At 41.6% G+C, this 26,778-nt stretch overlaps 1 protein-coding gene across 3 annotated transcripts in view; it reads left to right on the forward strand.

Moving 5' to 3' along the window:
- Positions 1-3,595: 3,595 nt before the first annotated feature.
- The window catches only part of RB195_010910 (uncharacterized protein), a gene marked incomplete at both ends in the record, with an annotated part of 51,163 nt that continues 27,980 nt past the window's right edge, over positions 3,596-26,778 (forward strand). For all 3 annotated transcript variants that reach the window (XM_064192104.1, XM_064192105.1, XM_064192106.1), the window contains 7 exons: positions 3,596-3,769; positions 8,956-9,056; positions 11,109-11,193; positions 12,263-12,357; positions 13,147-13,222; positions 15,323-15,423; positions 22,069-22,181. In XM_064192104.1, the coding sequence (XP_064049687.1) occupies positions 3,596-3,769; positions 8,956-9,056; positions 11,109-11,193; positions 12,263-12,357; positions 13,147-13,222; positions 15,323-15,423; positions 22,069-22,181 (745 nt within the window). The remainder of the gene's footprint in view (positions 3,770-8,955; positions 9,057-11,108; positions 11,194-12,262; positions 12,358-13,146; positions 13,223-15,322; positions 15,424-22,068; positions 22,182-26,778) is intronic.

Genomic DNA, 26,778 nt, shown 5'->3' on the forward strand with positions numbered 1-26,778 from the left:
GCACTTTCTTCTTTCTCCTTTTGGTCTGACAGTTGAACTTCTGATCGAGTAGTTACCATTGCAAATGTACTTTTGTATTCGTACAAGTTAACTCTGTACAGAATTTGTCGGACTTTTTTTGCGTTTGGTCCATAAGACAGTAATTCGAGTTTTTTTACGTGTCCAGCTAGTCTTGGTTTGTGACTTTCAAGAGGTGCTTCGCAGTGGGATTCGCATTGTTTGTTGGGTTTCTTACTGTTCTGATTCTAGATGAATGGGTGCACGTTGCCGAAAACTTTTTCTATTGTCTCCGTCCTTGGAAGGTGCTATGCCGTGGCGCAATTGAATGGCGGATGGGAGGGCGTTCTTGAAGTGGCATCTCTTATAAGCAGGAATGTCATTATTCTGCACTACATTTGGATGGAATGATTCTCATTGCAATCCGGAAGTTCGCCTCAAAACGTTAGACTTACCCTTGAACGACGGTACCAGCAGTTATAATTAGTTGTTTGCTTACTTATTTCTAGAGAATCCGTGGCATACGATACAGAAGTGATGGTCCATTAACACTAGAATATGCCGGTTTGATCCATGTATGGAAACAAATTTCTGGATAACAATGAGAAAGAAACAGATAGGTAGAAAAATAGAGGAAAGTTAGTTTAAAACGAAAGAGATATGCTTGCGGAAAAGGATTTGTGTTCTTATATCTAGCTCTAAATATAGTACAGAACAATTTATTTCTAAAACCTGAAATCTTCTATCAGAAAAAAATGAAGAAAGAGTAGATTGAATAGTAAACTTACTCTCGATGAGTTCTCATTAATTAAAGAAAAAGAATGATGCAGATACAGCTTTTCCACTCGTTAGTCGTCCTCTTTTATTAAAAAAAAGCACAAGTATACGTTTTTCTTTTCGACTTTTCTCTACCACATGTTTTCTTTCACATCTGGAATTCATTATAGTTCCGAAGTCAAGAAACATACTTCCACGCCAGACACATATTTCCACTCTTTTCATCGACTCGTGCCTCACTTGTTGATCAGTAACATCAACTCATTTGAAATACTTTAGCGGTTGCATCCGTTGCTGCAGAACATCCAGGTGGATTCCAACTCTTCACCCAACGGTCTACTTCTCACACAGAATGCTTAGACTTCTCAGCTCAGCTGGAAATCCATTCACTCCATTCGTCATTCCGGAATTTTTCGAGCACGAGTAATGTGCACTCGTTATTTCTGTGGTTGCACAAAATTCAGTGAAACTGCAACTAGTTAGAAGCTTACTTCGGTACCACTGAAAAGTTCACCTCAAATTATTTCGAAATTTTGTTTGTTGTTATGTCAGTTTCCGAAATAAAAAAATCTTTCTGATTTTCATCGACTTCGAGTTGTTCTTCGTGATTGTATTGAATATTTGTTTTCTCATGATTCCCTCGTGAGGGAAAAGTCATAAATTACAACCCTCCCCCAAATAATTGATGTTAAACTTCGAATATGCTCCTTAGTCTTGCGAACAAGCTAAGTGTTTTTTAAAGTTGAGGAACATGTTCGAACCTACGGAACTCAAGGCTCGCAGAACTCGTCAAAATCTATTACATCTCACGGAAATTTTCGACGAATTTCTCCGAATACGAATACGAAGACTACAAATCTGCAGGAACGTTTCTGATTGAAAATAGCTCCAATGTTCTTTTTTTTCTACTTTTTAGAATTTTATTATTATTTTATTGTTCGGTTTTTCTTGTGCGCTTCTCAAACAGTTCATTTATGATAATTATGGAGTTGCTAACAAGAGCGTTCACTCCGGCTGAGCTATACACAGATTTTCTAATAATCTTCATTATGACCTCGTTTAATGGCAAAATTCGTCGGTCTTTCTTTTCAACACGTGTTCTCAAAAGATAAATCACTGTAATGACGAAGATTTCCTGGATTGATAATTTTTCTCTGAAACTCAAGTTAACTACATGACACTCTTTCGCTTTTAACTAGCTTATGAAAGGAGAAGTACAGACCTTTTAGTAAAGTGGCTTTTCTTAACTTCCTATCAGCGTTCTAAGAAAATATCAATGTTTGAGTTTCTTCCGGAGAAAATGTTGTTCAGAACGTGATTTGCATATCTCACTGCGAGAAGGCGCGAAGTGAAATAATTGTGATAAAATGAAATAAAGTGATAAAATAACCCAGCAGCTATTCGTACCAGCACGAGTAATAAATGCGCTTTGATTTCGTCACTCATGCAGGTGTAAGCAGTTGTTTCGTCTGGTGAACTGATCTTGTGTCTGCCTGGTTCCTGTGACCCACTTCGTTTCCAGATTTGAGGGCATTTTGTTGTGTTCAGTGGAAACCATGTCCTGAAGCATGTTTTCTGTTGGAGCAAACTGTATGTGCATCCTGATCTTTTTCGAAACGCTCCCTTTGAGTGAAATGCTATGTGGCAAGGAGTAACAATGCTATAATTCTCCTCAGCATTGAGAGTCTCAGCACGCGAGTGGATTAATAGATGCTGTAAAACGTGGTATTCGTCTTTTTAATAGCGAAACGTTAATCTACCTCTTGTTTCTGCCTCCTTCAATTCTCTCTGAGTCATTTTATTGAGGAGGGTAGAGGAGCATGGCTAAGAGTTCTCATCTATAATGAAAGTGGATCAAAAATCAACAGAATATTTTTTTGAGATTTTTTCGAAGAGGAAAAAAACCTCGTACAATTTTTTCCCATAGTCATCTGATAATGTGACGGGTTTTTCGGCTACGCTTGTGGAGTTTTTTTTTTAGAATTTTCAATAGTAAATAATGGTGTCTGGGATACATCTTGGAGCTCGGTTGGTTGTAGGCGTGCGGAGAATTGCTATACAATTTCTTATCCTTTGAAGCCTTATTTTAGTGGTTCAAAGGCTGCAGAAGCAATTTCAATCAGATGCCGGTCTTCTTCAATAACGTCTCCACTGGCGGCGATGTTGTCGTCTGTGATGCTGGTGCGTGAGCAGTTTTTGTGGTTCATATATCCAGCTTGGTTCTGACCTTTCACGAAAGTTTTGGCTCAGTCGTTCGACTCCGTCTTCTCCAGTGTTATATCAGCACTTAAAATCACTGTGAGATTTCACAACTAGGAAGCGGAACCGGCTACTCCTCACATCCACAACAAAACCCGCTAAGGCCCCCACCTCGGCTTCACCTACTTTGAGAATTCTGGTTCTACTTTTGCATCACTCACGTTGCTTGCAGGTCTCTCGAACCACCCACAGTTCGGACAGGTTCCGCTCGGAGCCTTCTATGAAATACCGGAAATCATCCACGGTCCCTCACTTCTATCACCATAGCCGTGCCAAATGCAGCGAGCTGACTAAATCGCTAACTGGCCACAAACCAGTCGGACAACTCTTACTACCAGCTGAACAGGTGAGTAGCTATGAGCGAGACACAGACGTCGAGAGGATCGGGAGGTCCGAGCTCGGAGGCAGGAACGCAGAGTGGTCGCAGTCTGTGCTCGTAATGCAGCAAATCCAATATTCGTACGTCATTCGGTTCTGCTAATCCAGTTGCGTTGACCTACCGATCGAACAACGCACCGCTCAGTTCCGCTGGAATGCCGACGTGATGTGGTGGTGAGAGGCGATGTCGTGGCTGTTACCTCTGCTGCACCGGAACAGTTCAAATCCGCGATCTCGTCTGGAGCTCGGCCAGGAGCTGCTCGACAGACTCGGCACCGAGCGCCTCCCGTCCGACTCCAAAACTATCAATGAGTTCTGTGATGTTCTGTTTCAATGGTTGTCAGCGAGTAACTTCAAGGTAAGTCTACGAAGGGTAGATGGGTTAGCGTGTGTTTGCGTTTGGAGGAAAACGCCGTTCGGAGTTTCTGTGGGGAATTTCCCGTTGGGAGACGATAATCCTTAAACATTCTTGAAGCGACCGCGGCTGGCTTTTTTTTCGTTACTAGCTGGACTATTGGAATAATAACAGAAATTGTGGCCGCAGGTGTTTATACAATGCACAGTTGCTTTTGACGATATTTACAGTAAGCAATAGGAGGAATTGAAGATGCCTATCAGCTTAACTTCAATGTAGCTTTAATATCTCATCCGAGAAAAAAAAACTACATCATTTTCGTCCTTTCTCACTTTTTCTTCTATATAACTTCTGACGGAGAACTTCCTCTCTTTCGTGCAGAAGAATTGAAAATATTGGAAATTCTTCTCAAATCACAGTAGGAACCTCTTGTACATGTTAATTAGGGTAATAAGTGCGCGTACTTATAACATGAGATCACGTCCAATTCGTCCAACTTGGCTTATACGGTACACTTACCATACTCGACTCTTCGCGATGATCTCACTTCGTCTTCTGCTTCCCTCCTTTCTTCTTCCGGTCAAATTCATCTCAACACATCATAGTCCACGCATGCTCACAGTTGGTCTTAATCTATTGTTTCCGAAATGCCCGCAATTTCTATGAAAATCTACTTCTACTATTCACTGACAGATGTTTCCAATCACTTTAAAAAAACCTTAAATCTTAAATCTTTCTAAATTATTCAATAATTTGAAATCATCCACGGTATCTCGGTAAGCCTATCTGAGGAGCTTAGTTATAGTGTCCTTGAGATTCATCCTTGTAGTTTCGGAAACCCCTAATCAAATTCACTATTCGCGGTTATTTGCTGTTGTTTTCTTTCTCTGCATGTTTGCTGACAAGTTATTTCTCCTGTTTATATGCGTTTTCCCTCCGGCAACGCCGTTATTGATTCCTCTTTTGTTTTTATCCTAACGTGATGTTTCAATTCAATTTCATATTGACAGCTTCGTTGTGAACGCAATTTTGATTCAGCAGCTCTTCAAGCAGTTTCCTTTTCATGGAATTTGCGTAGGAGTCGAAAAACGCTTCGCTAATTAAAATGTTCCAAGTATTGGCTGCACGAGTTCAACATTGAAATCGAATCTCGTGCACGAAATAGGCGTCAGAACAAGCATTGAAAATTCAGGACTCTGACACACGGAAGGTTGAGAGTTCTTTAGTTTCGCACGCTTAGCTACTGCACTTTTTCCACACCACTAATACTGCCAAACTCGGAAATATAAACTCTGAAAATCCTCTTACGCGACCAGACTCTTCTGAAAATTCGCTTACGGGATCTTTCAAGGTTACTATACGATTGTGGTGATTGGACAAAGGCGTCCTTAAAAATTGATTTTGTAGATTATTTGGAGTACTACTTTGAACTCAGAATATTTATTACTATTTAATATTTTCGAAATAAAAAATTAGTGCACAGTGGGCCATTTGAGCTGGAGATCCTCATGAGTATGTTTCTCGTAAGATAACGTCATATTCATACATTCGTTGTAATGGCCTTGACGTCCGGCTTCGTTCTGGATGAATGATTTCGCGCGAGAGCATAAACCCGCTCGGTCCCTACGATAAAACGTATGAGAACCGACTTGCTGAGATTTCTGTGTCGTTCGCGTATCACGAACCTGTAACGTTGCTTATCACAGATTATGCGTCATTTTTAAAGGCGTTACAGTACTTTTTTTACTGATTTGCTTGAGCTGTAGCCAAGATAGGTATTGATCGTTATTACACACAGTATTATTGCAAGTGTTAATGCGGTATTATTAAGTGACCAATACGAAAGCCTCTGTAGCTAAAGTTTCAGCAGACCTTTGAAGGTAGAAGATAAAAGTCAAATAATCGATGAAATTAATATTCTCAAGCGCTTATCACATTGGTAATTAGTGTTTTTCAAGAAAAAAAAGAACGGATCAGGATTCTATCATCGTTGAGGCGTAAGTGCGTCTAAGCAGTACCATAGTTTTAATTAATCGATCAGCAGATCACCTTTTGTGAAAATGACTCTATATTCTATAAATGATGCGGCAGTGGTTATGGGGCAACAGTCTATTCCAAATCGCTCAGTTAGTTTACTGAGGTTTTTCCTCGCATGCAGTTATAAATGCACTGGGCTGTCGTTTCCTTGAACTACGTCCCTCTATTCGGCGCTGCTTTTTTTGACAACTTCTAGGAGAATTCCGACTATGAATAGAAGAATTAGGCGCTGGTGATGTGCAAGAACACTGGAATGCACTGTACGCCGACGAAATTCCGTTAGTTGGCGAAAGGACTGCCATAGTCATCCATCCATAACAAGCATTTCAAACAAATCCGCTTCTCCACTTTGATCTTACGATGCGATCCGCGGGGATTTTTCATTTGGATGGATTCGCATTATGATTTCGACGAGCGCCATCCTTTTGGATGGAATAGCACTGAGCCCTGATCATTTTTTTCTGCGAAAAGGAGATGGAGACGGGAAGTGTAAAACGTCTAAGAGCCATTGTAAAATGGGTTCTTTGTACCTTGTTAGTTGGCTTTTCTGAGGATTTCGGGACATCCGCGAATTACGTCGTCGTTTTATCCTCGTTGGGATTGCACGGGGAAAGCAAAGAGCTAGAGGGCCGTTAAGAAGCGTCTGTTTCGGCAACTTCTTCATAGATGATACGACTATTCTTGAACTCAAGTTGGTGAAGTTCTGCTGCACAAGAACGATAGGAAAATGTTCTAAAGAGAGAAGAAAATCGCTGTTGAATGGAACTGAAGAATCGGAAAAGCATTCTCTAAGCGGTGAAGATTTCCAATGAAAAGAAGAGCACTTTATCTTCAAGAATCTAATCGCATTATCTCTATCTAATCGCATTAGAAGGAGAGTGAAAGAAGTCACTCAACACTTCTGCTTTAATTTAAAAGCATCACCCCACGAATCTGGAGTGGTGCGCATTTCCAGTGGAGTATTCGTATACGGGATAGTAGATTATGGGGAGAAGGGTGATTCCGTCCATTTCTTCCTAACTGCCGTAGAAAACGGCCCGGAAGATGCGGCGTGTGGACACGGCTGGCGCGCTCCAGTCGAACTCCTTGTAGGAAATAGTGCGCCAGAACGCCCGAAGCCGTATCTTCCGCGTCGTTTTTTACGGCAATTAGGAAGAAATGAACGGAATTACCCCTCTCCATAATCTACTATCCCGTATACGAATACTCCACCTGAAATCCGTACCACCTCAGATTCGTGAGGTGATGCCTTTAACTCCGACTGCAGCGATAAGTGGTGCTGGCGAACAAAACCACTGGCTCCGCCGTAGCGCTTCGAGCGCAGTCGCTTACGCAACTGCACCAGGTTTAGCACTATAGCCAGTAACGACCGAAATCCAGTCATTCTATCATATAATAGGTAGTCATCAAAGCAAAGGGAGCGGTTGAAGAAAGATGTCAGTATCACACGCAAAACATTAAATGCGTGTTGTCATGGAACTGACGATGCTGGGATTTCTGTGGCCATTTATAGAGTTCAGGGTGTACATTACGAGTATGAGCGTATGTAGCTCTGATCAGCTCCCCCTAATCGTCCTGAAAAAAGGCGTGAGAATTGGCTGGCGTCTGTTCCTACGAGGTACGTAGAAACGTTTCACCCTTGCACACGTCCCGCGTCCACTAGCGAGCGGTAGAAGAGGTCTCAACAACAGCCTCGAGTAAAACAAATGAGTAGGGTGCTGAGGGGCGGAGCGTGTACTAGGAGGCGCGTTCTGAGACACCTCCCGGGAAAAAATAACACTCTCACGCCGTTTTTTACGACAGTTACGGGGGAATTGAGTGGGGTCGCGCTCATAGTTGTAATCTGCACCCGAACTCTATATTCGTCCGTAGGTTTCCCAACTAAACCTGAAATTGAACTAACCAAGTCAGCTTCAGGTTTCTGCCTTTAACCGTCGCTCTCAAGGGTGCGGAAATTGGAATAGGATAATACTAGAGAGACCAGCGCCAGTGGTCAGGGTTTACATAGTCTTTGGAAAGGTGACGAGATCGCTGCTATAATGTCAGAAAAGAAATGTGCGGAACGAAATCGAAGTCTGTTGCGATGAAATATCTGGAAGGTTTGGTTCAAAGGTAAAACTGTGTAAAACGATATTGAATAAAACTGATGGCCTATGATGGGTCGCCATTCGTACTAGACAAAACGAGGATATCCAACAATCTCTAAGTTTCCCCTTCTTGAAACTCGGCATTGGGAAGTGTTTCTATGTTTTCTTGTTATACCAGTGAGGTTTTGGTGAAACTTTATTACTGGACTGACGTACCGACAACTTCTTCTTTATGAGAGGCGAGTATCACCGATTTGCGGGGCTGGTAAACCACCGCAAGGAAACGAGGATGTATCTGAGTCCCTCAGCAATATAGTCGGATCAAAACACCTTCGTCTGACTTCACTTGACTATATGAGTCTAGGTCTGAAAATTAGTATGATGAACGAATTAATTCCTGGACTAAGCACTGAGCGCGAAGAAATAATCCGCATTGGAATTCAGGATGAAGGATGATCCCAGCGAAGAAAATCAACAATACTAATGATTTACTAAACGACTGGATCTCAAGTAACGTGGAAAGGTAAACAGGTGGATTGTCACTCTGTCAAATTTTTTAAAGCGGTCCAAGAACAAACGTACCATTGTTTTCATGTTCCGTCAGGAGCAAATGTGCGATCTGCGCGCTCGACAGAGACAAAATGAGGCCAATTCGACTAGAATAAGTCGACCTGCGGATAGGTGAAAGATGTCTTCTGACTTGGTGCAGCTACAATTTTCGTTTGTGTGTTATGGAGGGGAATTCTAGCCGTTAGCTGGCAATTATTGACGTTTAATAAAACAACAAAATTCCTATGACAACAATAGATCCGGATTTGCTTAAGTAGAGTCCGGGAAAATTTTTGCCTTCTGCATTGGATGGGATAAGATGGTGAAAATGTATTTAGCCTGAAGTAGAGGAGCCAATGCTTCTGAGCGTGCCTTGTTTTTTAAGAATCTTTTATTACCTGTAAACGCTCACCTCTGCTGTTTTTTAGTGTTTCCCCAAAGGCATAATGCACCAGTCCTACTATTAAGATATTTCCAAATTATCACCTTTATTCGCGCCCAATTCTCCCTATTTAGGTCTCTTTGCTTTCACTGGAAATTTTACAAGCATCCATCGATGTCTCCGGTGATGTGCTTGCCCCATATCTTCTCGAACGCGTCACAAGTTTGGTAGAGAGGTAAGTTGACCACAAGCTTCCCAGAATAAATTCTTACGGTTTGAACAGGAGTATACGCACCTGCGCAGTCATAATCTCTCCACCAAAGCTGCAAGGTGTGATCATGATTGTAACTCAACAACATGAAGGAATCTGTGACAAAACTTTCAGAAATAAAGCTTATTCTGAGGGTCCCAGTCGACCTCACCTAGTGGATCCAAATAAATTCGAATTTGTTTTACTTTTCAAAGCTGCACAACACACATGCAAAACACACAGCATAACAATAATGGACCCTTAGAAATGTTTAGAAATTATTCATAACTTGGCAATACATAGACCTCATAGGTGGTTAGATCTGCGGGGACCGTTGCTGACACCATCCTCGCTGTAGTTCGCGATGGTCCCACCTCGATTCCAATTGCTTTCTCCATCCCACTGCTTCGATCGTGGGTGCTTTTGCAAGTGCACCTCGCTTCATGTCGTTTTGACCCTGCTACATATTGTGATTGGCAAAAGTACTGTATTCCGCTGAATGGTGATAATTGATTGTGGATCGTTGCATGGATCTAAGGTTTCTCTTCCTTTCATCTATCCTTGCTTTTAAAAGCAGATTTTAAGTGCAATACATTTAATTTAACAGTAATTTTAAAAAGATAGTTACAAATCTACGACTTATGTAATTGCATGACAAGTCGTGATCCACTAGACGAAACCCCGTCATAGACAATTTTTCTCGGACTGTTTTGTAAAATTGCGGAGAAATCTGGAACACTTTTCATATTTTCTCTCATCGAATCGTAAAATTGATTCGTTCTTTTTTTTCAAGGGTTCGTCCCACGGAAGTAGTGCTCGCAGCGACACAATGCGTTCGATGACGACCGTGCACGCAATGCTCAAGACATGCTTGTAGAGGGTATATCCAATTGAAAAAAGCAGAATAAAGAAAAGGCTCAAGTTCGGCTATACGTCAGGGATATTTCTCGATATTTTTCGTAAAAAATTTATTTAGCAGAGGTTATCATAAGTGCATTTTCTCCTATAGGAGCGGGTATGGGACAAATTAGAACATCACGATTATTTCTCCACGAAATACTTCCAAGAAATTCTAGGACTTCCAACGTGAACAAAAATATACCACTAGACTGATTTCTGATAAGCTGCTCGATTTAATATGACTTCATAACTTTTGAAATCCAAAACTCTCCTGATCCATGTATCCTTCTAGTGATCTCACAGGGAAGGCTGTATGTTTGCATTCTTCTCCACACATAAAACATAGTGTAATTATTATTGAAGAAACAAATTGTACCTATTCTTGCCTAACTCATGTATGCTGGAAACATAGCCGAAAATCAAATGATTTTTTCAGCAGAAGGAAATCTCACTGATATCAAAACTTGGCAGTAAAGAGTATAAAACGCTTTTTAAGACAGGGACCCATGGCGAAAGCGAAGAGTTTGGATAGTAGATTGCAGAGGCGAGCGTAGTTCTACCCGTCTTTCCTCAATCGTTGTAAAAAAAAAACGGCGAGAGAAACGCTTCAATTCCTACGAGGTGCGTTAGAACGTCCCTCTACGTACATGTTCTGGTCTATGCAGTTTATGCATTAGTTTTCCGGGAATACTTGGAGTTTTGCGGGAATACTCGTAGACTTTCACCAGTCTTTTCGTCGTCGCAAAAAACGGCGTCTTCCCCTCCACGCTGCTTTCCGCAGTCTACTATCCGAACTCTACGTTTTCACTGTGGGTTCCGTACCACGTCAAAATCGTGATATGTTTAACCTTATCAAATATCAACATGAACCCAGTTATTCACATTACTAAGAAACAGATCACATACTGTGCCTATGGTGGAGTCCATAATTACGGTAGATGAATAGTTTCCTTCAGAGCGAAATTTTAATGAGATTGTTGTGGGCTTTTTGTATTAACAGGAACAGATGTATATGTTTTTTGAAAACGTCCACAAACGCATGGCATATCCCAACATCCGAGAATATCACCGTTAATACATTGAAAACCTTGCGTCATATAATTGAAAAACGTTTCGCCCAACGTTTTTGTTCTTCAGGCTAGGAGACAGCAAGCCACAAGTCCGAGAAGCAGCAAGTTGTGTGCTCGTTGACCTTGCGAATGTCGAGCATAGCAGTCATGAGGTAACAGTTCCACTTTGATAACATAGGAACATGGGAAGAACCCAAACTGATAGTGAGCAAAAGAAGAGGCGAAGGAAGGAACGAGTTATACCGCATTGTTGCACTGTACCACCTGGCGTAATCACTACTAGGCTATGGAAAATGTAAGGAAATAGGGAGTGAAGGCGAGTACTGCTCAGCACGTTGTGCGTGCAGTTCAACAGATCAGGAGGGAACACTCGAGAAAGAGGATATGTGAAAATCCCAACATCGCTGCATCGCTTCCGTTCTGGAGGATATCTTGTCTTCCTTCCAAAAAAACCAATCACATTTGGTGTTGTTCCTGGACTGAAGTCTGTGGATAAAGAATAGAACTTCCACGCATAAATCCGCTTAGGATGAGTCAACACGTTTGACGCCAATTCTTAATCCTTGAAGTTTCATGAACACTTGTTGGCCTATACAATGACTTGCGGGGGCCAGCTGATGTATCAAATCAGTGCTTTTCCCTCTTAGACGAGTCTAGTGCCAATTTGTCGACCCCCAGAGAATGATAAATTGTTACAAATGAGACTGTGAGTGACGAAAAGCTCTATTGGAACTGCGGCAGTTCCGAACCAACGATCGTGCTATCGCAGTTGTTGCCTTTAAAGGCATCACCCCACGAATCTGAGGTGGTACGGATTTCAGGTGGAGAGTTCCTATACGGGGTCGTAGATCATGGAGAGGAGGGTGACTCCGTCCATTTCTTCCTAATTGCCGTAAAAAACTGCCCGGAAGATGCGGCGCGTGCACAAGGCAAGCGCGCTCCAATCGAACTCGTTGTGGAAAATAGCCGGAACGCTTGACCCCGTATTTTCTGGGATATTTTTACGGCAATTAGGAAGAAATGGACGGAATCACCTTTCTCTCCATGATGTACGACTCTGTATAGACATAACCCAGCTGAAACCCCCACCACCCCAGGTTCGTGGGGTGATGCCTTTGACTTACAATGGTGTATTTTGGGTTATAGCATTTATATTTATATGTTGCTTGTCGCCTGTTTGTCTTATATTGCATAAATCAACCAAAACTGCTGTTTTTTAAGGCTGTGCTGGAGCGGTTATGGCCAGGATTCCTGCACAAACAGTACCTGGTTCGAATTGGCGCGATGGAGGTCTTCGTGCGACTTCTTGACGAGAGGTTATTTTCATGGCTCTTTCCAGAAATACATCTGTATACAACAGGGCCAAAACGACATGAAGTACGGTGCAGTTACATAAATGGCAGCGTTCGAAGCGGCGCAGTGGAGAAAGCGCCTGAAATCAGAATGGGATCGCTGTGAAGTGCAACGAAGAATGGTGCTAGCATGGGTCCCCTCTGGATCCGAACCGCTACGCTCCCACCGCGGTTGCGCAACTACACCGTGCCTCATGGTTTGACCTTACTTTAGGTGTACATGCACACATATTCATACACATATACATAACATACGGATGTACAGAAAACATACACATATGATACATGTAGGATAAAAAAATACTAGAAGGGGAAAGAGTTACTATCGTGTAATCGCATACATAGATTAGTCAAAAGAACTGTGACAGTACCGTTGTCCATTACTATTCTCAACATTCGGAAGCGGTCTGTTCCATTGAGCACTTCCCGAAAACCATGAGCGCCAAAAAATCACGGATTTGCTTTTCATCTGGCGAGGTTAATTTTATAGAACGAAAGTCATCCAGCTTGCAACGTTAGACGTGAACAACGTCACCAGATATTTTTGTTTTAGAAAATCTTTCGATTCTCGGTAATTCGGTAATTTCGGTTGTTTCATCGAACAGCGAGCTTTGAACTTCCCTCCAGAAATGCTCCTCTTAATTTTAGAACTTTCAAGCAAATCAATCGATCGGATAGAGTGCGAAACGAGTTTAACAGACGTGTCTCAGATCTTGTTTGAAACTGGAATCGAAAAAGTCTACCTTTTTTCAGTCGTGATGAACTGGAAGTGCAATCGAATCGACTCATTCCCACACTATGCAAACTCATGTCCGATCCGAACGCTGAGGTAATCCATAACGGATATCAGCCACTACGATTTTCTTTGTAACCAGAAACGTAAAGTCCGCTCCGCTGGTTCGATTCTTCTGATTATGCTCGTTTTTCTAGGTATTGTTTTAGATTTCCTTTTTCATCTCATCGCCAATAGCATGATTTTTTCTGGGATTTGGAGGATAACCGCCTTTGCTTATTTGCCCTTTGCACAGTTTTTTTCGAGCTGTCATTCAGAAATGCGTCATTGTTCTGCTTCTGCAAGTCAGTAGTCTCGTTTCTTATTTCCGACGGCATCTCTAATGTTTGAGAACTTCTGTTCTTGTTACACACACGTCTCTCACTTCAAAAGTCCTAATTTCTTCCTTGGCCGGAAGTTCGGAGTGCTAGGAAGCAACACCTGCTGACATGAAATGTCCTCGAGTCCTTTTTTGTAGGAATGCAGAGTAGGACTGTAATTAGAATTATGGAATTTTAAGAATTACTTCCCGTAAAAAAGACCTATATTTACATAGCTTCGATCATCACATTAGTTATAGACGCTCCATCTCCTTAGGGAGAGATTCGGAATTTCTCGATGCAGTTCTCTTTTCATTAGTTAACAGAATTCAGTTTGAGAGCACCAAATTGGAAAAGGCTAATTTTTCTCGCGCGAATCCAGAACTCAGAGCCTTTACGGTAATCGGCGAGGCAACTGATCACTCAAAAAGGCTGTCGAAATGAACCGTATAAAACCGGAACTCGTACAGGTGTTAAGAGTTTCTTTGTCGGATAACTTCACCAGTAATCCACCCTATAACTTTCTTTATTTCGCACCTAAAACGCTTTAGTGATGCCTCGTTCTGCAAATTGATGCCTCTAGTGCCTTTGATTCCTGGATTTCTCGGAGGTCACCATTAGATCAATTTTCATTGCAAGCTTCCTTAACCAAGGCTGTCGTCTGTGCTGTCTTCTGGCGCATTTTCCCCCTATTCAGACCTCATTTGAGCAGTTGGATCTCATTTCCTGCAATTACACTGAACAGATGCTCTCACACGGCCATTGTGGATTCATCTATGGGTCAGATCTGATTTGAAAGTATTCCCTTGTTAGAGCTTTGCTTTCTCTTTTTTCCTCTTTAAGCACTACGTCCCAACCATTATCAAATGAAAAAAAATCCAACACCGTCGATTTTCTCGAAGAGCACCTCTAGTTCGGTTTTTTTTTGTGTTGTTTTTAACTAATTTTTTGGCGGTGTGCTGTGATATATGTCTGCACGATCCATGGTTCGAAGCCATCCTAGTGCCAACGCAGCTTTTCATCATTAATGGAATGACGGATTGATTCCAGACTTGTCTGGGAGGTTAAGAACATTTTGATCGTCACCTAACCCCTGCCAGCCATTGTGTAGGCTAGAAACGCGTCGGCGAACTTCGAACGGTTCTGAGTTGAAGTGAGCGCAGTGCCGCATCCGGAGCGGATTGATCAAAGCCAGACACTTTATTCTTTGCGTTCTATCCTTCAATTCATCTTCACAGTCTCTTATTCTTAGCTTTCTTCATTGCACTAGTAAAGTGAGGAATTCCTATGCGCTATTGAATCACTGACGATAAACTTATGAACTCTCCCGAAGCACTCGTTTCTAGTTCTTTGTTCTCAAGCACATGATATTCTGGATGTGCATAGTCAGAAGAATCCTGTCAATGCGTTGGTAGCTGGTAGGATTTCTGGAAAGCTAGTTAGTTCTTGGATTCAATCCGAGTAGCTTGCCTAACGCACTCATTTTATGCATACTTCTCTTCTTTGTCATGAATAATACGAATGATTTGCTCTGGGACACATGACGTATTAAGTATACATCAACCAAAGAAGATTCGCGTTCGCAAAAATCCAAGGGGTTGACGCAAACACGTATTTGATGGGCCGCTTTCGCGGAAAAACCCCTCACGCTCGTCTTTTCCGCTCAAACTCGAACTCCCTCTACATTCTCTGGGTGTTCATGCAGCTCACTTGGATTCGATTCAATTCCGCGCTGATGCTCATTTATGCTTTTGCTAAAACACTCTTCACGCATTTACGATTTTTAGAGTTTCTTTCAGTTCGAAAAAAAAATTAAAAGAGAATCTTTGCCTGACAGGTGCGTGAAGTTGCTGCGAACACGCTGGCGCATGTGATGTTGGTGCTGGGAGAAGAAATCAGCAATAGCATCCGGAACAGAAAACTCGTCAATGACAACAAGTAAGTGGCTGAGGATATTGGATAAGATCGTTCTGCTCCTCCATAGTACTCATTTATAAGGTTTTTTTCAATTGAAGAAGAGCCCGATTACTCTGAAAACATACCAAATCCAAAAGCAAAATTGAAATTTTTAACTATTCTGAATTTTACGGGAAATTTTCATGTTTGTAGTGGTCTTTAGAAAAGAAAAGGCACGGCTATTCCAGAAGAATATCAATTCTTTGAAATTTCCAACCTTTATTAGTTTTTAAAAAGCATTTCGGGTTTGCAGTGAGAAGATGGGATCATGCGAGTTCATTGCCGTTAGGTGTCTCGTGACAAAAAAAAATCATCAAAACTAGATGAGGAAACCGAGCCTTTCTATACATCGTTCCCTCGTGTTCGTTGTTGAAATCTTTTCAAAATTTTCCAGTGAGAGGCCTCAAAACACTTGTTGTGTGATGTTTGCGTTGGTTTTTATTTACACTATTCGAATGTACCCGTGTATTTCCTCTTTCCCGAGTTCCGAACGTATATCATCTTCGATTCGCCTCCGTCTCCCACACCGTTTAATCTTAATGAATCCATATGATCCAAGAGGCTTGATTTCCGTAAAATCTTTAAATGATGAAAGAAAACAATATGAGAATGCTTGAAATCCTATGTTTATCCACATTTGCGGCAGAGATTTCAAGAATAGCATAAGCAGAGAATGGTTGTTTATTCTTTTTTCTTCACCATGGTTACGCCTGATCCCTGTTTTCCTGCCGGTTTTGTTCCATACCCAGCAGAAAATAAGTTTTTCCTTCCCTCCTTTAATCTCAGAATGATGCTCCATTTCATTCAGAGCACTAATGGATTTTTTGCGCAGGAGCATTTATTCTCGCGACGTTCGGTGAACTCTGAGTTCTGAGGGCGAAGACGGCAGAGATTTTTTTAATTTCCTCACTTGCCAATACTAATGCTTCAGGAAAAAAGAGAATGAAACGCCATGTAACTCTCAGGAACACTACTCAAATGCATGTGCATATTCGTGTCCACTTTAATTCTCTACAGTGCATATTCGACAAATCATTGACGAAAATTACCTTTGAAAAGGACTCTGCGACAAGAAAAAATGACGAAATTTTACGCTTTGGTGTTTGGACTTCTACATCCACATTCATTGTGCAAAGTTCTTCCATTTCCACTATTTTTTAATTTTTTTCTCAATCTGAACTGTACTTAACATCATCTGACGTCATTGATTGCCTCTTTCATTCCTCCAGGTATACATTACTCAGATCCAGTTAACTGATCGAATATTCGACAATCATATCATCATCATATCATCTATAAAAACAATTTCTTCAACTCTTGATTTGTCGTTTATAACCCTTGTGATGTGATTCACGTAGCTACTGCATATGAATCATTTTTTATAACATATATATTCTATAGGTACACAGTCAATCGGAGGTTCGAAACCGTCCTGGTAGTAAACCAATCCTCCGATCCTTTCGGAGTCGATAACTTAGGACCAAACTTGTCCGAGAGGGTAAAAAAGTGACCTGACACGCTGAGTGCATGATGCTCCTGTGCTTTAACACCAGTGATTTTTGGTATCTTATGTCTTGGAGTCGATTAGAAAAAGTGTCAACTAACCTTTTCATCCCTCCGTGGTCGATAAATTGGTACCAGACGTGAGGCGGAGGATGAAAACCCCGACTTGATACGTCGGCTAGCCCCCGCGAGGCTTTGTATAGGAGGCCAGTTACACGTTCGTAAACCTCAAACGATTCTGGATTGAAGTGAACGTGATGGCGCATCCCAAGCGGATAGATTATCGCCAGACACTTTATCACACTTAAAGGCATCACCCCACGAATCTGAGGTGGTGCGGATTTCAGGTTTCAGGGAGTATTCGTATAGGGGATCGTAGATTGTGGAGAGGGGTGATCCCGTCCATTTCTTCCTAATTGCCGTAAAAAACGACCCGGAAGATGCGGCGCCGCACAGGGCTGGCGCGCTCCAATCGAACTCCTTGTGGAAAATAGTGCGCCGGAACGCTCGAAGCCGTATTAGGAACAAATGAACGGAATCAGCCTCCTCCCCATAATCTACGACCCCGTATGCGAATATTCCACCGGAAATACGTACCACTCCAGATTCGTGGGGTGATGCCTTTAATCATATTCTATAGCACAATATACAACATTTTTTTTCTGACTGAGAGCCCTTTTTCAATTTAAGGAGGTTTTTCTTGAGCTTCTAATGCAAATTTCTCATATTCGATCTCTCAGTTTCAACGGAAGTTTTGATAAAAACCGAAGACCGCTGTATGCATTTGACGTGTTTTTGCACAGTACGAAAAAGAGCACAACTGCTCATTTATGATTGAGTGTTTCCTCAAGGGTCGCATCCATTTCATTCGAGAACAACGACGCAACAACGACATTGCTGCTATTCTTCTTCTTTTCCAGGCTCAGATAAAAATCCTTCAATTTGATTTTAATCATTGTAATGAGAGTGAAAGCATTTGCTTTTGAAGTTGATCCTCCAGATCCGATCTGTCTGCTTAGGTCCATGTGCCGCGAAAAAAAGTAAAAAAGTAAAGTAAAAAAAGCTTTATCCTGCTTCGAACATTATGAGCAGTACCCGAGGAATAAAGAAAATATTTGAAAACGTTTGGGTGTTGTTCCTCAGTATACACTTTGAAGACTCGTAATAAAAGACTGATTGAAATGTTGCATTCACAGTAAGAGTAAGAGAAAGGTCAATCTCGCCGCATTCCTACCTCCATGTTGAATTGTCCTTGAATCTTGACATGATGGGTAGTTAGGTCAACTTTAGTTCAATTGTTGGAGGCTGAAATTCTATTGATCCTTATGAGGTGACGTCTCGGTATTATCGTCTTCCTCATAAGCTGGGAACCATAGCTGATTTCTCTTCTAAGCTCTCTTTCGTCGCCATAAATCGCCATGTTGTACGATGTAAACGTAAATATGTACGTAAACGTAAATGTAAGTGTAATGTGCATGAAAAAAATTCTTCCAACATGTTGCTCTTTGTGTGTGTGAACCATTTAAGTTCTTTTCATGTAGATTTAAGGTGTTCAAGAGGACAGTTCACCTTTAATCATCGATAACGACCACTCTAAGAATAGCTGAGAATCGCCTCCACACCAAATGAGGTTTTCAAACTAAAATATCGGCTAAACAGTTCACAATTCAACGTTTTTCTGCCTTTTCCGCTTTCTACACTCGCATTATTCTTTCTTGTACCAATGACAGTGTTCCTCTTCCTCTGTACTTCTTCCTTGTAGGATACGTACACATCAATTGAATGGAACAGATACAAGCACCGGTCGTCGTGTTAGCTTCGACGTATCTGCTGTTAATCGCTTACTGCCTCTGTCTGACTCACAATCCCTGTTTCCGAGGAATTTCTCAAGCAAACGTGCAATGACATCGTTTGGACTTGTACAAGTAGCAGCAGATACTACGTCACACACTTAAATCTGCGTAAACAAATAAGCAAATGACGTGGTAGAAGATGTATCACTGATGTGTCGCATCCAAAAACTACTACGAACATTTCCTTGGTCTTTCTTTCCGACGATGTTTAGCAGAATATTGGATTGTCTTCCAGCTCAGCCTTTCGATCTACATCTTTTCTCCAGCACGTTATTGACTCTTTTTACTCCCTGAATCAATTCCTGAAGTCTTTTCTGTTCTTCTCAGCTTCTTCTCAGCTGTTCTTTAATCCCTATAGAACCGGATTGAGTGGAACACCTGAAGAGAGATAGAAGGATAAAATGTCAGCCGGCTGACCACTGGCGATGTAATGGTGCAGAATCCTGATCTAATGAATTGATGTGAAGTGCATTTAATCAAGCCCCCCACTGAGTTCTACTGAAAATACTCACTCAAGAATTCTCATGCAGAGAAGCGATTGTTTTCGGAGCCCTGTCGCACCGTAATCTTTCACGGTCCAACACTTGTGTGACCTCGATTTGATGGGATTCGTATAGTACGGATCTGGTCAGCAGAGCCGTACATCGTCAATGTCTGCTGATATAATCACTACCAGTCCGACCACTCTTTGGTCGACTCATTTAGTTCCTTGTTCCTTTTTTCTCTAATTTGTGACAAATAGACAGATGGAAAAAATAAAATCCCTCAGAGTGCTTCTTTTTTCGGAGCTGAGTCAATTCTGTAACGAGCTATGTATACAGTTTATCCTCTTCGCCATTCATCTTTGCTCGAACCGCATCTTTTTCTCAGACGAACTGAAATAGCTGAGTGTATCTCGCGAGTGCTTCACTACGTTCCCAAAAAGAGAACTGTCTCACCTACCACGTCTTTTTTTTACACTGTCGTCAAGTGTAAAAAGTTTAAATTGAGCGGTTACCTGATTCATTTTCGTGAGAAAAAAAACCATGCGCTCACTTCTTCTGCGTCTTCACTGCGTTAAAAAAATTTTGCTCTCACAACCTCTATTACAATTCGTAGAAGAAAAAATGGCAGTTATGCCTAAGCGGAGATACATAAGGAAATTCACGGAAATAGCCAGCAACAGCAAAAATCAAAACATTTGCAACGTGGAGTTGCGTTGCAAATGTTTTGATTCATTGCTGGTGGTTTCATTTGATTTCTTTTAACGCTGTTTGAAGGGCAAAGACTCTCCCATATCAATCCACTTGGGATCCACCAGCACGTTTGACTGCAATTCGTAATCCTCGAAGTTTCATGAACACGTGTTGGCCTATACAATGAATTGCGGAGTCCAGCCAATGTATCAAGTCAGTGTTTTTATCCTCACAGACAAGTCTGGTATCAATTTATCCAGAGGGATAAGTGGTGATAAATGGGATGATGGTTGATGAAAAGCTTGGTTGGCACAGAGGCGGTTCCGAACCATCGATCGTGCAGGAACAACTTACCGACTACGCTACACTGTCCCTTAACGTCCTTGTTTTTCTTCACTTCTTTCTGCAAGTGCCAATTCTTTCAACTGTTGCTTATGTTTTCAAAAAAAAAAACCTTAGTGCTTGATGCTCCTGTGCTTTGACCCTAGTGATATTTGGTATCTTATGTTTTGGAGACGATTGGAAAAAGCTTCAACTAAGCTTTTCACTTTTCATCCCTCCTTGGTCGATAGAGTGGTACCAGGATAAAAACCCCGACTTGATACGGCCGCTAGCCCTCGCAAGTCATTGTGCAGGCTATTTACACGTTCGTAAACCTGAGACGATTTTGGACCGATGTAAACGCAATCGCGCATCCCAAGCGGATTTGTTAACACCAACCACTTGTATACTTTACAGTTATCAATGCAAGTGACTGTTTACTCTTTAGTTGTAGTGCGGTTCATTAGGTTTTGCGAGGGTCCCAAGGTGTTCTTTGATTATCGGTTGGAGTAGGATGTTTTTCTGAAGAAGGTTTGCTTCGAAAAAAATCCTACTCCAATCGGTGATCCTTATTTCTATCAGCGCCGCACTTCGGTCATCGCATTTGTCACAATCAATCAGAAGGAGACATTACAAATGTCGCGCATTTCCTTGATTTTTTGGAGGCCATTTCGGGATCCACACATTTCTTCCACTCTTGAACACTATTCTGGTCGCGTGAATCACTTAACGCCTTCTCCCAGTGTTTTGTTTGATTTCGTAGATGCGAACACCTCTTTCGGCTCCGCACTTCGTCAAACATCAAAGCTTCTTATCGGCTGACAATCAGTCCCAATATCACCTGAGCGTGGCCCCGCAAACATCTTCGCCCGCAACTCCTACGAATGTTGCGTTTAAATTCTATGTACAATCGTTTTTTGTCCTGTTTATTTGCTTGTTTATTATTGTTTACGACTTGCTTGCCAAACACATACTCATTATTTTTGTAGGCGAAGCCGCATCGTAACGTAATGTCAAAAAAGGCGATAAAACATGAATAAATTGTTGTTCTAAGGCCAAAATGAATGATTACAGACATTATTAGACGATCTTCTGTCTAAAAAAAGAATATGTCGTCATGCCAACATTCAAGGGACGTAGAACTTTTACGGCTTTGAAAGATGTGCCAGCAAATTGTGTTCGATTTCTAAGAGACGTCCTTTCTCTCAGACAGAAGATCGTCTCAGAAAGGCAATCCATCCGCTTGCAGACGCTCTCTTGCAGCTACTGCGAATTCCCCGAAACTTTTTAGTCTAACTCGGAATTTACGAAGAAACGAATATTTGTGACAAAACCAGTGTTTGGGAGTGTTTTTTCCACAGTCTTTGACTATTTGAGTAAGCAGCTCCAGAAGTCCAGAGACAAACTTTCCAGTTCGAGACCCGTCTCTTGCCGGATTCATGGTTTGTTCGGATTTCATATGAGCTTTTTTTGACACTTTTTTGGATCTCTTACAGTTTCCAATGATGATCCTCTAGAATAATCTGGCGACTTTTTTTGGAGCTTCCGTAGTCTCCAAAACTTACAACTTGATTTATTTGCTAATCTATTTGAAACTTCCAATGAGTATTACGTACTCTCATTGTTCTTCGATTTGCTGCGAACACCAGGACTTCCGTTTCACACTATCCAATATGTATATATGCAGATTATGTGATCCAGATCAGAAAAAGTAAACGAACAAAACGTTCTTGTGGATTTCCCATCCGATCCATTCGGTTATTGCTGATTTTTAGGATGCAACTTCTGGTGCAGCGCTACGAGTCAGCTCTCAGACGTAGTTCCTGTCCATCAAGTGCTGCACGACCAACTCGTCCCGCCCGTCGCTTTGAACCGAATCAACGAAATGGTAGGCGGTGTACATTACCCTTGCACTGTACTGAGATGAAATTAAATGATCACTCGATCATTCGATGAAATGAGCGAACTAGTTTGGAAATTAGACATCTAGAACTTTTTTTGGAGTGTTTCTTCTTGTAAAAATTTCGTATCTTCGAGAAGCGTATTTCGAATACATTCGAGTAGTCAAATATTTGAAGTTTTCGCCCTCGAATTCCAGAGAATAAGTCCGAGCATAATTAAGCTTGAACTTGGACTTCATACCAGATTGGTACTTGACCTACCACTCAAAATCCCGTACAAACTCCAAGATTAGTCGCACACTCGTGTTTTGCATGCAGCGTTAATTCATCCCCAGGTGGCAAAATGAAAAATGCTGCATAAGTCGCGTAGAATCAATCACCTTACACCTAGCGGAACTCTGTTCCTCTGAAAATGCCACACAAAACTTGCTAAGTATGGAATTAGAATCAGTTTGAAGCCTCTAACTGGGAACTAGGCTCGCACCTCTGTCGCAATTTCGGTGTCGTGCCTGTTTAGTTCGTTATTGAGGTTCCAGGTACGTTCCAGAATAATTTTGCAAAAATCGGAAAAAGTGGCCAAAGCTCCTCACGAGAAAGCATTGGCTTGTATGTGTACTGCGAATTGTATGTGTATAGAATTAGCAGCTGAGTTATCCTGAAAATTGTCTTGAACACCTAGTTGCAATACGTTTTTATTCAAAACATCTAACACTTGGTGTAATTTGATATGTGACCTGGTCAGCTGTTCTTTGGAAAACGTAAAAGAGCGCGTGTAATTGCGAATCCTATCCATTTGTTCGCGATTTTTTCTTGACAAAATGTCCATTCGATTACGTATCACTTCTGGTACTGTAAAGGAAAAGAGTTATAGCTAGGAGGAAACCTGTGTGTTTTATTCCTTGTTCTTCACTTGTCTTCCTCTCATCCGTCTTCTTTTTTTTTCTGTTTTCGTCCAGTTTCCGGAGTTTTTTTTTGCTTTTCTCTTGATATCTGTTCGAGATCGTGGTCGTTGTTGCTTTGCGTGTATCATTGGCAGCTGAGCGCTGTCGTTAACTGCGGAAGATATCGTACCGGTTGGAATGATTTAGGAAAACTCAAGAGTGTATACGGTATTTGTTCAATTTATCCACTTCTCCATTAACTATAGAATTTACAGTAAGTTCTAACATGAGTCATAACTTATAATATTACTACGTAGTATATGAAATAATATCATAGGGACGGATGTAGTGCAGTCGGATAGAGGTCCGCTGCGGCTGCGAGGTCGATGGTTCCGTCCTGGTGCTAAACAAGCCTTTCATCCCTTCGGGGTCGATAAATTGGTACCGGACTCTTCTGGGAGGACAAAACACTGACTTGATCATCAGTTGGCCCCCTCAAGTCATTGTATAGGCCAACACGCGTTCCAAAAACCCCAGCGATTACGAATTGAAGCCAAAGGCGTTGGCGCATGACTTTACCCTCTATCTTTTAGTATAAATGATACATTATATAATAATATTACAAGGTATAATATAATATAATAAGATAACAACTATATAATAGTGGTTATTACAAAGGACTACTTTGGGGCTATTAATTTGGATAAGGGATAAGTGCGCGGCGTTGATTGATGCCTATTGGGGTGCACCTGCGCTTACGAGTTCACCTCAGATTTCGTTTGAGGTTTATGAACTCGTGTGCAGCCTTAGAATGACTTGCAGCGGCTAGCCGACTGTGTGTGCCAATTCAGTGTTTCTACCCTCCCAGACAGTTCAGTTACCAATTTATCGATGCCGGAAGAATGAAAGGCTAGGTTTGCACTAGCACGGATTCTAACCTCCGATCGACTGCAGCCTCAGCGGAACCTCTTGCCGACTGCGGTACCCCGCCTTATAGGTTTATTGCTTTATATTTATTGCTCATTCACGTGCGTTGGGTGTGGTGTGTGTCACTGGCGCGAAAATGTGGGATTGTACACTTTGATGAGTTCAGAGGCGAGGCGATAAACCGGCCCACATTAGTCTGATGGGTGCGCCAACCGTGTAGAAGCAAAAAGAAGCTTCTGAACTGTGCTTCAATCAACTGCACGAACTTTTAGCTCTGATAGTGGTGTTCTGAATTGTTCATTGGTACTCGATCGTAGGACCAAGGGATTAAAGGAGCTCAAAAACGTTGAGATGAGTCGCCAACTTTGTTAGATTGCTGTGTTAGTGTGAAGAAATAGGAAGATCAGAGTTTGAGATGCTACGGTGCTACGTAATAGCAACAAACGCATTCGAAACTGAAATTGAAAAAAACAAATTATTAAATATTAATTTAATTTTGGATTGCGACGAATTGAATTTGAATTTTTTGCAGCGGCTACATTCGCATTGCTCCAATCATCTCCAAAATCAGGTTCTTGAGGTTGCTGGAGTTCTTTCAAAGCAAAAATTGCAATACAAAAAGAAACTTGCCCTTCAGCCGAAATTTATTTCACATCTATGCTTTCCAATTCAACCTTCTTGCTTAAAGGAATCATCCCACGTATCTGGAGTGGTACGGATTTCCGGTGGAATATTCGTATGCGGGATCGTAGACTATGGAGAGAAGGGTGATTCCGTCCATTTCTTCTCAATTGCCGTAGAAAACGGCCCGGAAGATACGGCTTCGAGCGCTCCGGCGCACTTTTTTTCAAAAGGAGTTGGATTGGAGCGCGCCAGCCTTGTGCACGCGCGCATCTTCCGGGCCGTTTTTACGGCAATTAGGAAGAAATGGACGGAATCACACCCCTCTCCATAATCTACTATCCCGTGTACAAATACTCCACCTGAAGTCCGCACCACCTCAGATTCGTGGGGTGATGCCTTTAAGGTCCCTCATCAGATTCGTCCAGGGTCCCAATGTGATGCCTTAATGAGCCCTGATATGTAGAAAAAATGACCAATGTTAAGCGTTCTGGGCTGGGAAACAGTTGTCATAAGAGGGTTTTTCACTATCCGGAATAGGAGAACGAAATGCTTGTGCTGTTGAAAGGATCGCGCCAGGTTCTACTGACAGTAAATTGGGTGAAGATATCATTGAAAAAAAAAATTTAAAGATGTTCTGACTCACACAAAGCGTGTTTTCTTTTTTCTCTTTTTTTTTGGTGCACCATTGGTGTATGCGAATAAGTAAATAAAGAGACATATAAATAAAATATGGGGCATATAAATTGGGAATGGTGAAAATTCTCTGCGGATTTCCCCTCTTCTTCTCTTCCAGCTACAGCTAACTCATAATTATGATTATGTGAGCGGTTCTGTTTTATTGATAACGTTAAGCCTCTTAAATGACGTGAGACAAACAGCTAATTATTGTGTAAACAGCTGCACCCATCGATGTGTCAGAAGACGTGTGGAATGTGGAAATCGACATCGGAAATTGGAAAGACATGTGGAAATCAATGTCAGTAAACTGCTGTCCTGCTCCAATCTCTGATGGAATAATCCGAGAATGGAATATTCCTTGTGTTTTTAGTGTGTGTGTGTTTGTGTGTGTGTGTGTGTTATGTAAACAATTTTATGCAATGGGAGAACACCAGTGCGCAGTTGGACTTTCTCGCAGCATAAAAATTCGTGCGATGCAGACATACAGCCGCAAACGCGGACTTTGCTCATTTTTGTACAGCACATTTCTTCCCTTCCGTTTGCTGAACCAACTCCTCCAGGTTATTGCACTCATTTGTGTGCAGTTAAGTAACATTGAGATAGCAGATAGTAACACTGATTGAGCAACTGCTTGGCAGAATTGATTTCAGACGCGTGCATCTACGATATAATAATGTTCAGATCGTTCACGAATACGAAAAGAAGAGAAGTCGAAATAAAACGAACAGGTAGTGGTGGTATCGAAAGAGTGTAAAGTCAACTTTAAATAGTTTTTGTAATTGTAAACAAGTAACTCTTGGCGGCTTGATGTTCCCTTCTTCTTCCTAGCTGCCAAACCCTTTTCTCTTCTCGAAGCTTCTTTGCAGGTAGATTCGCTCATTTCTCGGCTTAAACAAACACCAAATTTTGTTCGATTGCCTCTAAAGCAGCCAGTCGGAGGATCCGATGGAGAAACCCTGACTGCTGTGTCATCGAGCAATTTCACGTCAACAGCCCTGTAAACGAGGTTATTACGTACCCGTTTTTATCGTAGCTCCCATATAGGAAACGGCCCACCATTAAAGATAAAATCTTACGATATCCAAAGAGATTTAGAATGCATGTAAATATGCGAGTTGACGGAAATCGGTTCGCATATAATCGAGAAATACTCTTATTAGGAGGACCTTCCGCTGGGAGTGTTTTATGGTCCGGCTACTGTGGCGCATCAAAGCAACGCGCTCTTTTCAAACAGTGAATAGTTTAAATGCCCTAAATGGACAGGAATGGGAGCATTTGCGCAACTCTATTGAGTTCGCACTTTTTCGGAAGAAAAAAGTGATGTTCATTCATATCGACGAAACGCTATTTTCAGCAAATCCAGGAGAAGACTTTTGGTCACTGCCCGTACTGAAAGGTTAACATTAGCATAGAGTGCAGCTATAGAGGCTAATAATCTTCAAGGTTTTCACAGTGTTTAGGTTTTTGAATTGAT

Source organism: Necator americanus, chromosome III (genome assembly GCF_031761385.1).
Source record: "Necator americanus strain Aroian chromosome III, whole genome shotgun sequence".
Taxonomy (NCBI): domain Eukaryota; kingdom Metazoa; phylum Nematoda; class Chromadorea; order Rhabditida; family Ancylostomatidae; genus Necator; species Necator americanus.